The following is a 16,169-nucleotide window of genomic DNA, read 5'->3' on the forward strand; positions in this document are numbered from 1 at the left end:
TCATTTAAATGAAGCATTGCTGGAAGTTAAAGTTTATCATGCCATTCATGGATTGTTTAATTGCAATTAAATTGGCAATCACTGGAGTGATTAAAATGACACATTTCCACCCAGCCACTCCCCCACACATCAACCACTTGACCACACTGTTGTGCAAAACAGAATTTGTACCTGCTCAAGTTCCTGGTATGAGGGTTTACAGCTGTGATGCTCCTCCTTCATTTTCTGGCTGGAGTCCTTGTTTTCCCATTTAACAAATGCCTTTCTGCGGCCTAGGATTGGGCTTGGAAACGCGGATGCTGGGGCTGCCTGGAGATAAGGATTTTCTGGCAACCTCTGTTCTTTCTTCTCTCTCCGCTTACGAGATACATCACCAGCCAGCAGTACAGGATCAGTCTGTGTACTTTTATGAATCACAGCTGGTTTCAGTCTCACTGAGATTTTCTGAGCTGAGGAACTCATGAGCATAATGGTTCTATCCTTGCTGTCTTCACTGTGCTCCACTACTTCTCCATTAGGAAAGGTGAATGATCCTTCTTCTTGTCCTTTAAAATACATATGGTAAATTAAGGCAAGATCTTCTCCCAGAAAAGGAAAAACAGGAGGTGTGTTAATTAAACATGATCTTAATAAATAAAACATTTATTCCTTACTGACTTTTACATTCATTGCTCTCCAATATAGCTGTCATTACAAGTTTCTCAATGTTGTGTCCCTTGAAACAACTCAGCCCCTGTCTCAGTAAGACAAATATGCATCAGTAAGAGGAAAACAGGTGTGGCATCAAGGTCAGCTTGGTTAAGAGGTGGTTATTATGTAGTGCTGCAGTCATTTCAGACACAGCCACAGAGATGCATATATTATCAAGAGAAATGGGCTGTACTGAGCTCTGCATGTGTGCTAATAGGAAGCCTAAGGTGGAATCCAGCAGTATGAGTCTTAAATGTAACACAAAAGATTTGATAATTGAAGTGGCAGGAAGCAGATTTGAAGAACATTAAATACAGGCAAAAAGCAGGAAAGAAATTCTAAGAAAGTTCATATACAAAGAGTTGGAACATGAAAATCAAAATAACAACAGAAGTAATCTGGTGTTTTTCAAGGACAACATTCCTTCTTTGAAAGCCTACACAGTAATAAACAGTAAGAAAATTTTATGCAGTTTGTTTGATATAAGGTGAAAAGAACAGAGAGGTATAGGTTTTTAATTTCCAATTCTGTGGAAGATGGACAGATGGACAGAAGTTAAGAGATTCAGCTACTGAAGTGAAAAAAATAAAGACAATTAGCTGTTTGTTTTCCTAGCACACTGATACATAGGAAAACTGGTTTTATAAACTCCACATTAAAATCTGAGTCAGAATTGTAACAGTGCAGTAGTCAATTTTACAACTTGCTAAAAATCAAGACTTGCTTGTCACAAGGTGAGAGAGTTAAGGAAGCCTGTTAGCTCTTTATGTCACATAGCATCTAGTTATTATAAGAGTCTGGCAGAAGATTTCCTCTTTTTTTGGTGGAATTTGTGCACCATACATTGTGAAGTGTAACAAGAGATCTCCTGGAAAGGGAGTCCATCCTTAGTGTAGAGCAGAAATAGTGTTACTTGATACAAGCTAATATACACCTGTTTCTAATTTATATGCAGATAAAACACTGCAGTTAACTCAAAAACCTAAAAGGATGCTGTACAAGTTTTAAAATAAAAAGAAGCGAAGAAAGGAAAGTTCATCTACATATTTTGATCTTTTCTCACCAGGGAATTGTTCTTTAACTCCTACTGGGCAGAGGCTTGAAGCAAGAGCAGATGTTGGGCTGCTGTCTGCAACTGAAGTTTTGGGTCTTCTCTTGCACTCTATCACAACCAGGTCTTTGCATTGCTTGTGACAGTTCATCCCACAGTCTGTAAACAAAACAATGTTTATGTGATTCAGTGCCTCTGGTGCAGCATCTAAGGTAGCTCTGACACTACTGCCTTCCTGGCTGCTTGCCTTCTTTGGTGTTCTCTACGTGTATTACCTGTAACAACATACATCTGTAAAACAACATCCCTTTGCTATACATGCCTAAAACTCCTTTTCATTATGAAAGTACAAAATGGCACCAGTCAGTCACAAAAGTGTTTTGACTGTAGGAGCTGCAGAGAAAGCTGATACCTGTATGAGGAAGAAAACTGAAAAGTAGATGTTAGGAATGTGCTGCACAATATTCACAGAATGGTGATGTTTGTGTCCAAGGGTCTGTTCCCAAACCCTCTGAATTCAGTCATGTCTTGCAAAGCATTAGAGTTGTCAGTAACAAGCTCCTTCATCTCTGCATTTCTTCTGTCATACTATTCTTGAATCAGTCTTGTCCTCCCTGGGAGGACCTCAGATGGATCAGCAGATATATCCACAGATCTCAGGATGATCACAGGTTTTTGTTATTCCCTATCAATTATGGATTAAAATTAACGAAGTATAAAGTACTTTACCTTTGCATCTGTATCCTTGTTTAATGACTCCCCATAGCTGAAATTCAAACAAACAAAAAGCCTACATATTAATATATTTCTCTGCATGTTTGATACCCCCAGATAAAAAAAACACTAAAAGCTCCACTCTTTTCTAAGATCTGAGCACTTGCAGAATACCTTGTTTCCCTACACTTCTAATCATAATGCCAAAATAGAACTATTTACCCCTTTAGCATAAGGTAAATAGAATATTTTATGTGTCTCAATGACAAACAAAATATCTTGAGCTAGTCTACTGAACACATCATCAGATGTGGCAGTTCCTCGAGAAGCTGTGGAGCTGGAGTAGATGGGAAGTTCTCTCAGCACCCTTGTCTTATCTCAGCTGAACAGAAGATTGGAGGACAGTCAGTTTTATTAAACCTTCTGTGCCACAGGCAGAGGCATGCAATGCCTGTGTCAGGACTTGAATTCTAGCAGCCCCAAGGAGTGGAAGGCTCTGCATTTGGAAGTCTTGCCTGACTTGGTGACATAACCAAACCCCATAAAGTATGAACCATGTTTAAACATACTGGCACTGCCAAGAGGGGAGTAAAGGGTACCTTAAACATATACAGAGGCAGAAGTCTAGTGTTCACTGATGTTTTATATAGATCCATTTCTGTATATGACACAAGGCAATTTTGGGATAAAAAAGGCATAATTCCAAAGAAAGTTAACATAATTTACTAAAAAGTAAGCTTACAAATCCAGCACAGTTGTCACAAAAAGTGGGCCTTAAGTAAGTGGTCTCTTGGAAGTTGTGAGCAAAGCCAAGTCCTAATTTGGAATAGATTGAGCTAGCCCTCATGAAGTAAGCTGTTATTTCATCTCTACTAATCAGACCTTCCCTGGAAGAAACAAGAAAAGTTGTTTGTGAGACACAGATTTTGTTAAATGCATAAGGAGAATGAAACATCTTTTTCTTCACATTTTATAACAGCAGTAGTTTAATGCACAAAAAACCTAAAATTATCTCAGTGATCTTGCCAATTGTTTAGAAAGTATACAGAAGCTTATCTACACATTTAAACTGCAGACTGACAGAATAAATTGAATATCTGCATATGTGATGCAACCTCAAAACTACTTCATAGTAAACCTCTGACAAATCACTACTGTACTTTTCCATACTCTAATATGTTAAGAAAAATGTTCCTGATTTTATCAAAATACACATTTGCCAATTCTCTATTTTTAAGGGACAGCTTTATCATAGGAAAATTATTTAGCAGTATATACTGGATATAATTTGAAAAATGGTTATTTTTCTATTGTCTGTTTTTCCTTCTAAATGAGCTTGGACACCACTGCTGTAAGCCCAATGAAGATGTCATTCACAACACATTTTGAAGATGCTTTTGTCAGTGATGTTTTCACTTCTGTCTGTGCCTGAAGAGGATGCTTTTAACACCCTAATGATACAATACAATTTAAACATAAAACTCCTTCAATATCTTCCAAAGCAGATACTACAAAGCTGATAAGCAGGTACTCACCAGTCCTTAGCCATTACACAAAATGAGAAAGGGAAACTGGCAGCAATCTTTTCAAATTCTTCCTGGGAGATGTATCCGTCCTGATCATGGTCATAATTTTTGAAGACAGACTGCACGAGGGAATAGCATAATAGTTTATAATGAGGATGGTCTGAATTGCCACTTTAGAAAGCCTCCTACATTATTTATGGATTTCATCTCCCATCTCTTCCCAGTGTCTATTAAACAGTGCAACAGTCTAATTGCATTTTTTGCTTGAGACTAAAAAAGCATTATGATTTCTTGATTTGCAGCAAAACATAAGTCAACACAGGCTGGACTAAAAGCTTCGCAACACAATGACAGCTGTTTTTTACTTCTGCTTTAAGACCACTCTGTCCAGGCCCACACATACAACTCATACTAATGCACTCAATTAGTGCTCTCAATGGTCATTTCTGTAGCCAAATCAGTGTAGCTGCCTAGCTTATTTTATCAGGTCAGTGTTATGAGAAAATCGGTTATAGAATTGTCAGGCAGACACCTGTTTCCACTTGTGGAATGTATTACTGTTTGTCACTGGCCACAAGGCAAGGAGCACACCCAGAATAAATTTAGAAATATATTCCAAAACAGCGTGTATCAAAGGATGCCTCACAATATTATAAGTGCTTAGAAAGGAAAGGCATGAAGCAGGCAAAGAAAGATGAACTATTTACATCTCTACCTCTATCAGTTTTGGAATCAATCACATTACTTAGTAGTTTCCCATAAAGCAGAGGACCCAAAAAAAAAAAAAAAAAAAGAACAATTGCTGCTTATAAGAAAGCCACTGAGAGACCTCCTGTCAGACTGCATCCAGTAACATGATGTTGCATCAGTAACAGGATGTTCCCTGGTAGAAATGGACTCCCTGTCTCCCTGAAAGAGTGACTCTGCAAGTACACAAACCAGTATTCACACCTCCTGCTGGCCCTTTACCAACTGAAGGAATTTCCATCTCTGCCTCACAGCTGCTGCTGCTGCTGCTATTTACAGGTAGGCAAAAGTATCTGTTTGTGAGGACAAAAGTCCCATCCTGGTATTTTCTCATACCATGACATTAAGGCTATAAACATTTACCATAATATGAAGTGCACTGGCCAACCTTACTTACATCTACCATCCTCTGAACATGTTTGCTGATGGTTTTTGGATCAGGTTTTGGGGCCACTCCTGAGGCCCAGTCTGCAACTACTGGTGGTTTGGAAGGTGTCATAGGCTGAAAAAGATCGAAGTACCACATTAGTACCACATGGAAAGATTTTCAGTATTACACTTCTTGCATTTGTGACAGTAGACTATGTGACACAGGATTGCAGAAATTACCTGCTGGACCCAACATAGTTTTTTTGATAATTACATGGTGCTTATGCTCTTTCTTAAATTGTTCAAAAGAGCAGTCATTCCTTAAATTGTCACAGTTCACTGACAGCCCTGTAAAATCACCATCTTTTCCATATTAATAAAACCATAACAAAACTACCACATAACACTCATGGATTTCATCATTTGAATCATATAAGAATTCTCCATTTGAATAAAGTTGAAAAAAGTATCAACTGGCAAGATTAAGACTGATGTCATGTCTCTATACAGCAACTTCATTTGTCTTTGTGTTCATATTATAAAACCTGATAGGGTGTAAACTCTGCCATATATTCTATCTTAGACTTCATCATGAAACCAACAATTTGTGCTTTAATAGATTTCACTCAATCTACAAATCTAAAGTGTTTTCAATTTAGCATATAATAAAATAAAATAATAAATTGAATACAGGAGATAAAAATTTCTTTTAAAAAATCCTGGTTTTAAAATATAATCACTCATAAAAGCCCTCCTTTTTTTAAGAATCTGTAAAAGCCCTTACAGCAGCTCGGTGACTTCGTGGCTCTCGTGCATATGAAAGTTCATAAATTTCATCTTCTGTGTAGTAAAGATCAAGGGACAGCTGAAAACAAACACATTAGTTTAATCCCAGAATGGTCACTACTACTTTAGAAATTTGCTGCTGGATTTTTTGGTGCATTTCTTCTTAATTTAGATTACATCTAGAAAAAAAATGAAATTGAGCTGCACAGGTGTTCACAGTGATTTGAAATGTGTCCAATTCTACATTACAGACTGTTATTGCCATTATTTGGAAACCTGAAACATGGAGTATTTGGAGTTCAGAAGCTCCTGCAATTTCAATTAATATTGAATTTTAACATATTAATATTAATATATTTTTAATATATCCTGTCACATATTCCTGCATGAAATTATGATCAAAGTTCTACATATTTGTAATAGCTGCTTTTATAAAACATTTTTTAGAAGGAAAAAATATTTAGAATAATTTCAAACAAAACACTTAAACAGCAGGAAGAAGAAGTTCACCATTTCACATAGCTGAATTTCTGGGTATGTGTGCTTTATCACACACAAAGGTGCTCCCAGACATAACAAATAACCTCAGGCACATAAGCATATTTATCTATTAGCTTCTTCCTGAAACAGGGCTTGTAACCAGAAAGTGGAAGTGGAGTATCTGGTTTTTCCAAGATGAGATACTTGTTAAGGCCAAACAAAACTGAGAAACAAGAAAGGAAGATTTACTCTTTTAATAGAAGGTTAAATTACTAGGAGAACCCAAAACTATACTTCTAACAATGTCCTAGGTAGTATAATTCTTTTAGTAGCATAGGACTGACTAGACAGGACTGGGATCTACTGTATTTGACTAACGTTTATGTCAGACAGTTTCTTAAGTACCAGAACAGACTTGGTTAGAAATGCAGTATCTTGAGGAACTGAACTTTTGTGTGATTTTGTTGTCAACACAAGGAATCTTCCTTACTGACAGTACAGTGAAGCAGAAATGAACATTTCCTTCCCTTATAGAAAAAAATTGACACATACTGCTGAACTGGCACCTCTACCCTTGCTACCACATAAATCATCACCAGTCTTTTCTCTTCTATTCCTGTACGTTTCCCCTTTGGGGGAAAAAAAATTACAACCTTACGTATTCATAATGAATTAATTAATTGGATTCTCTATTTAGTTATTTGATAGGTATATGACATTTTTAATTGGATGTATTTATCATATCTAACACACTCACTGTAAGCAAGTGAACAAGGTCCATATTAGCCTCTAGGGGAAGTGGCATTTCCTGGAGTTGTATCAGCTCATCTATGTGGTTATAGAGAGAATATAGTTTGTATACATTAATTTTTTTGTCCTCCAAGTAGTCTGGCATGCCCTCATAAAGGGATATCAGGTCTTTCAGGTGGACTCCAAGGATTGGGATCTTAAAGTTACTGCACTCGTTATAGGCACGTCGGTAACTATCATAATTTCTGTAAGACGAAAGCAATTCTGTCATTTCATTAAACACCTAAAAATAAGAAGAAAACAAAAATATCAGCACTGGTTACGGTTTCTGTTTTTGTCATACAGCACAAGAACTTCCCATGTTATTGTTAAGGAATTTACTCACAACTCTTGAAAAAAATTTAAAACTTTGAATGAAATCTAGGCATTCTAGAATTTCTATACCCATAAATTAGGTACTAATATGTTATTATAGATGGTTAATATATAGCCTAATCGATAATGCTGGTCTCCTTACACTCTCCATTTATTCAAATGAAAAGAAATATGATTCCCTTTAATCAGGGGGGTCTGTATGCAGTCAATGTGTAAGCATAGCACAAGCTCTCTGACATTCATAAAAGCAGCCATCTTCACATTAAAATGTGGAATGCATTCTCTGACTTTCTGGAGACCAGCTGGAACTGCTGGAGAGGTCCTGGCAGTGAAACCCTGTGCTGTGCCATGATCCCATCATGGTGTGATCAGAAGTTCATACTATGGTTCAAGGCAGCATACCTGTCTTTTTAAGAAAAATTTTTTGCATGGAAATTAATTAGAAACAGTTATCTTGGGCTTTTTAAAGGCCAAATTAATCTTCAGTCTAGCAGTATAAATATTTCCCTTTTTTAAAATTACACAGGTACAAAGTTGACTCATTAACATAATAAAATCAATGGACTAATGTTTTCTCTGGGAAATTCCTGTCAAAGTTCTCCATTTGTAGCCTTTACTGTTTGATGTAGTTAAACCTCGAAGTGTGTTTTCAAGTCAATAATTACCAGCCTTTTATTACCTGCTTTCTATTAGCACCTGTATACAATTTCTTGAAACAAAAAGTTATTCAAATGATGTGCACACATGCAGTCCTTAAAATGAGAAAATTTGAAAAACATGTTTCTAAAATTAGCTTTCTAACTGATTTTATAGATCCCGATAGCTGTAACCATTTCCAGTGGCAGGTCACACTTCCAGGTCCTTACTCCAAGTATGCACTGTTCATTTAGGTTGATCATACTGTGATCAAAACAGGCTCATTAGATACCTTCATAGACTCTTTCTGGCCCAAAAAGAAGTATCTTACTCTTTTAACAAGTCTCTTAAGAAGCGACATGAATGCTTAAGAAGTATCGCTAAAAATATATGCTTTCCTTCCCTTTTTTAATAGCTTTCATTGGTATTTCACAAGAATTTAACTGGAAATTAAGATTCCTAACAGTCCACCATACTATGTGGCTAAATTTGTTCAAGTCTAAATTAAATAAAACCTGTCAAATGGAAAGATCAGAAGAACAAAATCAGTCCTTTCACTCAAAGTGCAGAGCTCTATGCTAGCATTTTACAGATTAAGGATGATCCATGTTACTACAGAAGACAATAGTTTTTTTTCAACTGTTCTAGGATCCAATTCTGTTTTCATGTTTGAATATTATTCTGAACTACTGCATGTAAATTAAAATGCAGCTCATCACATCTGAGACTAAAGAAGAGAACTTAGAGAATCTATACAAATCTTGAGGAAAGGTGGGATTGCAAGAAGTGTAGGAGTAACTGATGATGTAGAGATTAAATAATAAATAAAAACCCTTCAAAACCAAAGAAATTTTTGTTCTGTCTTTCCATCTTATCCAACGAAGTAGGGTAACTTCTAGTGTGTGCAGTGACAAAAAAAGGTAAAGGTTCAATTATTTATAAAACTTAAAGAAGCAATACTAACCTTAATTACATCATGAGGAACACATGAGCTTGTTTCCTTGAGCCTGGAAATGGAACTGTGACAGAGACCTCCTATCACTGCCATTAATGTGTTGAAATTCTGCAGCTGGTGGAGCTTCTGTGTTCATATTGAAAAAAAAAAAAAGACAAAAACCAAAACAACAACAAAAAACCAACAACAACAAAAACAAACAAACAAACAACAAAAAAAAAACCCGGTATAATTTAAAGGTTCAGATTGTTGTGCACACCTAATTTTAAGTTCTTCTATTGTCTTTGTCCAAAGTCTTACAAGTTTGTGCCATTTGCATTTTGGTGCTAAGTTGTGCTTTTACTGGGTATAACATGAACTTACTCTACTGTTATTAAATCAAATACGAAATTTTCAGATACAGTAAGTCTTCAAAGTACCTCTTCAGTACTTCCCTCTCTTTCCACAGTCTACCACACGTAAGCAACACTGCCTATTATCTTGGTTATGACTGCAGTTGAATTAGTATGCAAAAAATACAAGTGGACCGTAGTTCTCCATTTACACAGAAAGGTGTTTCTGGTGGAATGCTTCTAATTACAGCCAAAGCTGTGAGAGTTGCTCATGCTTTGGAAAGCTTCACAGCCACAGCTGGGAATCTCATATGCTGATTCAAAAGCAAGCCTAGTCTTACAGTGAAATAATTTCTTCAGAATGAACATGAGGAAGTCCTGGTGCTGTGACGCTGTAATATCTGAACACTTGGTAAGAAGCACACTCACACAAATGCAGATGTGGCGTGCATGAACCAGGAGACCACTGCCAACACTCCCAGCTCACCCTAGTAGTAGGATGGGGAAAGCAGAAAAAAGGGCTGCATCAGAGAAAGATAAACACCAAACATGCTAGATTTTAACTGACCTGTGCAACATGAATAAACTTGATGAACACTTCAGCCCGAAGCTGTGGTGTTGGTCTGCTGAGCACCATTAGCTGCACCCACTGAGAGATACCATTGCAAAGAGAAATCGATCTTTCCATTGTTGGGTTCTCTTTCACACAACTATTCACAATGTAGTTCTGATAATCTGAGAACTTAAACAAAAGAAGCTTAAATGAAAATTCATGTAGTTTCATATGCCTCATGATCTGTGTGTGGACAGAGGCTTTGCAAATGAAATGTAAACTATATCTTTTATACCTGAACTATCCATAAAACTGAAATCTTCCCTTTGTAAAAGCTTTGTTAAGTTCAAAGCAGGGGCTTCCACTAACTGAATTAACTGAAAGGTTTTTTTTGCCATATCTCAGAAGTCTTGGCTCTTATAAATCCTAGGAGGAGTAGAACTGGGGCTTTTCTCCCAGCCTCAGTGGCTTCATAGATTCATTGACTTCTGTTTAGAAGGTTTAACAGAACTTAAATTATAATCTATTAACTCAGTAATAATTTAAGTGTTCAGTTTATGTATTCTGTAGCTGGGGCACACTTCTGAATTAAGCTACATCAATACAAAAAGCAAGCTCAATAGGAGTAATACAAAACTGAGATAAGACCATTAAGAGTGAGGGCTGCAGATTCCTTAATGCTTTTAATACCACTTGTGAGATTCTCTTATTTGATCAAGGCAATGTAAAAATTTTCAGTAGATACCTGCAATTCAGTTCTTTTTTAAGCCATTAAGATTAAAGAGAAGAAATCATTTGCAATTTTTATCCATTCTGTTGATTTATCCATTGGCATAAGTCCACAAGAATTTGAATCATCAGAAATTGTTACAATGGATTTTTACATCCATTCTTTACTATGGTCACTAACATCTTACCAAAAACACTCATAGCTGTAAGAGACATACACTCTTTTCCACAGGAATATGTGGAATAGCATTGATCTTTAAGCAAAGGTCAGGCTGTTGTTTGTTTCTCACTCTCCCTCTCTCACCTTCTTAGAACTTTATAAATTTTTTTCCATCTGTTTAATAAGAATTATTAGCACTTTAAAAGCAGATGACAGCAGACATCCCTAGGTTTGTCCTCATTAAATTAAAGATTGAAGAAATATTAGTAATAAGTAGAGCTGTCTCTGAGATTACGTAGTACTTACATTACAATTACTCTTTGAATTTTGAACCCAGCCAGCTTTTGGCTGGATTTTTTGAAATTTAAGCAACTACTATATACAGATAGATAATTTTTAAGTACCTGACTACATAATTATGAACTTCATAGCAGTTTCAGTACAACTATGAATATATTTTTTTTTTTCTCAGCAGTCATCTCCTTAGGATTTTTTTTTTTAATGCTGAGGAAATTAATCTCTAAAGTGCCTCTTGAAAGTTTTGAATTAATTGTGGTACACAAATTTATTGAGGTCAACTATAACAAGCTTGTTAGTGGCAGATATGCTAAAGTAGTTTAGGTATTTAAATATTGCAAGAGTCTGTTATTGTGATGACTAACTTAAGAGCTTCAACAGGAATCCAGAACCCAGATTCTTACAAAAGATTGTGGCCTCCCTGTACTTTTTGACTAGAGATTAAAATACTTTCCAAGCACCAGCATGCCTCCAGTCATTACTCTGTGAACACCACTCCTTGCATTTTAATTTGCTGCAAGATGGATGGGATCTCATGGAAGACTTTCCTGTATGCTGTGTATACAATCAAATATTCCCTTCTGACTTCTAAATGCCCAAGCCTTTAAATAGTTATTCTAGGGACTAATAACACAGCTGGTCATTTTCAATCTTTCTCATGGTGTATGATACCATATTAGAATAATGAAAGGATTCTGTGGCCTAGCACATCATGAACATATTCTGCAAAGATTTAATTAATATAACTAATTATTAATTACATATTACTTTCTGACCTGAAGTCTTGGCAAGCTCAATTTATACAAAAACATATGCAGGTACCCTGCACATAAAATGCATACACATATGTAACTGTTGGAACTGCATGACACACCTGACACTCTGACTAAAAACATACTTGTTATACTCATTAATTACCTTACATCTGCACAGAGGTTTTTGAAAATGGTACGTTATATAAGCTTTGCATATTATTACTGCCTACAGGCAGCAATCTCTGCATGACTTCAGTTCCACAGCTTTTTGAGTTTAACACAAAACACATTGTCACTTACTGGCAACTCAAAACCAAGTACATGAAAACATGACTGTGAAATCTTCCACCATCTAGTGAGAGCCCCTTTTCTTGCATAGGTTCAGCTTCATATTGTAGTGTTACCAAAAAAACCACCAAAAACAACTAAATAACATGCAACAGCAAAAAAAAAAAAAAAAAACAAACCCAAAACCAAAAATAAAACCACAACACTGGAAAAAACCCTTTGCTTTCAGTCTTATTATCACACAGATTTTGCAACCCTCCTAGATTTTGGTCCCTAACATTCACTTTTCCATATGCAAACTGTATCAGGTTTGAAAAGAGGCAATGCTGTAGCATACAATGATGCAAGTGAAGCCAAGGTGCATAGGGAAGTTTGCATCTTAGCAGCTACAAACATTACTGAGAAAATAAATCAAAGGAAAGAAAAAAATATCTTAGGTAAATCCTTTAGAATTGTTTTTGTATATGAAAGCTTGTATAATAAAATAAGTTTAACCCCCTTGCATTAAAAATGGCATTTTCTAAAGTGCTTTCTTATCTCTGGTCTTTGCTATGCACAATCAAAAAGGCAAGCAGAGTCCAGTGGCCATCTTCAGTGCAGTCCCTTAATCACTGCACAGGATTGCTGCACTGTTCACTACAGAAGTTAGCACCCCAGGAGAATATTCCAAGTTTCCTTCATCCCATTTCAGCCTGATTACTGATTTGAGTCAACTGATGCTGCCTGTTCTTGTGCCCAATGACATCCCAAACTTCTTTGGAAGGTTTTCTCCTCTTCCTTCCAAGTGATCTCGCCCCAGCTCTCCCACAGTTGAGGTTCATTCTCTCACTCCCACATGGTTGCAGCAGAAGGGTAGTTACTCAGAATCTAAGTTACACTGTCCACCTTCAATACTAGTAAAATAAAAGAGTCTGGAAACAGACTCAGCATGTCCAACATCCTGTATGGCAGAGTTAATCTTGTACTACTACCTACCTCTCTGCCATATTTCCTGTGTCTTTCCCATATTTGCTTAATATAAATAAATAATTATGTAAATAAATAAAATTTAAATAACTTACTGATATTCTTCTGAAAGACTTAAACTCAAGATAGGTAAGGTGGTCTGACAGCTCTTCTGGCTCAAGGTGATCAAAAAGAAGTGACACTTTCCGTTTCTTACTGGTGTTGGCCTTTACACGCTGTGTCAGCTTTCTAGACCAATCCCTGGAACTTCTTTTAAAACACAATTACTCCAAGTTATTTACTGAAGAGCAAAATTTTCCTCATTTCCTAAGTCAGAGGTAACATTGTTTTCATGCCTTACTACAGTAAAAAGTGAATTATTTGAATTTCAAAACAGCAAACTGCTTTCATGCATTAAAGATTATATGACAAAATATTATTGCTTGTCTTTATTGTATTGATGTAGGACTTTAAGTACAATACAGCTGTCTTACTAAACATCATGAGAGCCTATATAATTTCTGCAATCAGTTCTACATTTTCAGAATAGCAGTAACTTTGCCTTCACCAAACACATCCAGTGCTCCTCCATTTAATAATCCTTCGATTTCCTTGAGCAACCTCTGAGTATGAACTGTCTCGCTTTGCTATTAACCCATAGAGTAATAAAATTTATTTCAATTTGAAATGCTAAATATCCTCTTTCATAACCAGATCCAAAATGTAAGCTAAATTCTGCTCTGCTTTAGCCTGTGCATTTCCAAAGTACAAATTGACACTTGTTTTGTCAGTTGTACTGTTCCACAGAACTATCTCATTGGGCAAACATGTCTTCCCAAGAAAGAACTATGTGATGTACAACTCTAGGATTTATTCCTGTCACAACAAGTATTTTATAACCAAAGTCATCTAAACAATATCAAGAGTCTGACAACATAATAAACTATATCCTCACTTACCTTTGTTACTAAAATATAAACACACTTTTTTTACCTCATCTGTTATACAATCAAATTTTATACTTTTTTCAGTGATTTCAAGTGATCTTGCAAAACCATTAGGCATCTACATATTTTCTTAGTTCCCTGGACAAGGTAAAACCTAGCTGTCAATAGACAATCAGCCCAAAGTCTACACTGCAACTAAATTCAATCCAAGTCATTCCTGAAAGGCATTATGTTCCACTACATAATGTATATTTCATCTGTAATGAAGTATAAATTATTGTTAGGATAGCTAAAATATTACTTATGAGAGACATTATATTAGAATACAGGAAATTCAGAGCAAAATTTTGTTTTCTGAGTATATTGAGACTTCGACACTCACATTTGAGATGTGTCAATTAGACGACAATGTAACTCCTCACCATTAGCTCGAACCACTTCTTGAAATTCCTCCATAGCTGTGGATAGTTTAGAGTCCATTTTGAACATAATCCAGAATTCTGTAATCCAATACCTATTAAAATTAAAATAAACATAATAAAAAAAAAGTTTTGATTTAGTTAGGCTGAAATTTAGTATGACCCTGTGTGGCTTGTGCAATGTTCCTTTGGTCAGTTCAGGACAGCTGTTCCAGCTGTGTCCCAGTCTCAAGCTTGCCCCCAGCCCACAGTCTGGCAGGGACAGATGTGAAACAGAAGGCATTGATGCTGTGCAATCATTGTTCAGCAAGAGGTAAAATAACGCTGAGTTTTACTCACAGATTCAACACACAGCATTATAGAGGCTGCTATGAAGAAAGTTATCTCCATCCCAAGCAGACACAGTACCCAGCACTATGCATGTAAAAACCTGTTCTTGTTGGAAAAATGGAAATGCACATTTTTATGGATGCACATAAGTATGAATTTGCCTGGAAGCTCAAATCCAGATCTCACACAGTACTAAAGCATGCTGACATAACCAATAATAATCTGCTCTGAGATAATAAAATCATCACAATTTAAAACAAATTCTACTTTCTTGTTATTAATAACTTCCCCCTTTGTGTAAAAAAGCAGTATCCTTGATCTATTAGAGCTGAATATTCTCCTTCTTTTCTGTTTTCTCTAGACTGAGATACTTTATTATACTTAATAGGTAAAAATTAGTGTTCCAGGACCATTGCAAATAGAATTACTAAGGAGAATTACCTACCAAATGCAATAGATCTTTGCTTAGCATAAAAATATCTGCAATATCTCAATTTTTAACAGACCTATTTAATAATACTATAATAAACAATTCTATCGTTTCCTGAGTACTGTCAATTTTCACAGATATTTAAGATACAGATTCATACAGACTTCATTCAAAATTTTGATCTGACAACTCTTGCACTGATTTAAACAGATCTGCTAAAAGCCAGTTGGACCTTTTTGTGTAGAGCTGCTAAAGTGAATTTTGAAAAGCTGTTTCTCTTTTTAATGTCATTTTCAGACATGAAAAAAAGTATTTTAATTTGTAACATGGACAACTGCAGACTAATGACTAATAGTACCAACCACAAATATACTCACCTCACAAAATAGCAGATCTTCACACACAGCATGGAAGAGTTATTTTCTAAAGCATTAAGATAGGTAGAAAACTGTTAAGGAAAACCACATCCACTCACATATGATGTAAAATGTAACATGCTTGATATTTCCCAACCTGTAAGCAATAACAATCATCCTGCTGATGGCAAATATTATATCAGATTAGGGTTTTGCATAAGTATATACAATTTATATCCCAAGGTTTTTACCAAAGTTTATTGCAATAATGACTACTATGAGTAATATTGGTGCTGTTGCCAGAGTACTGAGTAGTGTTAACCAGTGAAGGGATTCTTTTTTCTACACGTTTCTTTTCAAAATGCCTCACAGTTTCTCATTAAACTTGTGCATTGACACCTGCAATTAAAATTTGTAATATTCATACCATATTTATCAGTCAATGCATTTATAAAGCAATCCTTTTCAGCTAAATCACTGGAGATAAAAAAAAAAGCTTTTTTCTTTAAACATAACCAGTTGTAGACAATGGCAGAATAAAATGTAAAT

The 16,169-nt window shown here is 35.8% G+C and overlaps 1 protein-coding gene across 1 annotated transcript in view; it reads right to left on the reverse strand.

Moving 5' to 3' along the window:
* Positions 1–16,169, reverse strand: part of RASGRP1 (RAS guanyl releasing protein 1) — a 38,442-nt gene that overhangs the window by 4,806 nt on the left and 17,467 nt on the right. The window contains exons 4-16 of the mRNA XM_021539291.3: positions 15,642–15,704; positions 14,468–14,599; positions 13,255–13,408; positions 9,980–10,153; positions 9,089–9,205; positions 7,121–7,396; positions 5,882–5,962; positions 5,126–5,230; positions 3,991–4,100; positions 3,198–3,342; positions 2,471–2,507; positions 1,754–1,900; positions 172–545 (exon numbers count right to left, since the gene is read on the reverse strand). Coding sequence (XP_021394966.2) covers positions 172–545; positions 1,754–1,900; positions 2,471–2,507; positions 3,198–3,342; positions 3,991–4,100; positions 5,126–5,230; positions 5,882–5,962; positions 7,121–7,396; positions 9,089–9,205; positions 9,980–10,153; positions 13,255–13,408; positions 14,468–14,599; positions 15,642–15,704 — 1,915 coding nt within the window. The remainder of the gene's footprint in view (positions 1–171; positions 546–1,753; positions 1,901–2,470; positions 2,508–3,197; positions 3,343–3,990; positions 4,101–5,125; positions 5,231–5,881; positions 5,963–7,120; positions 7,397–9,088; positions 9,206–9,979; positions 10,154–13,254; positions 13,409–14,467; positions 14,600–15,641; positions 15,705–16,169) is intronic.

The sequence above is a fragment of the Lonchura striata genome, chromosome 6 (genome assembly GCF_046129695.1).
Source record: "Lonchura striata isolate bLonStr1 chromosome 6, bLonStr1.mat, whole genome shotgun sequence".
NCBI classification, from domain to species: Eukaryota; Metazoa; Chordata; class Aves; order Passeriformes; family Estrildidae; genus Lonchura; species Lonchura striata.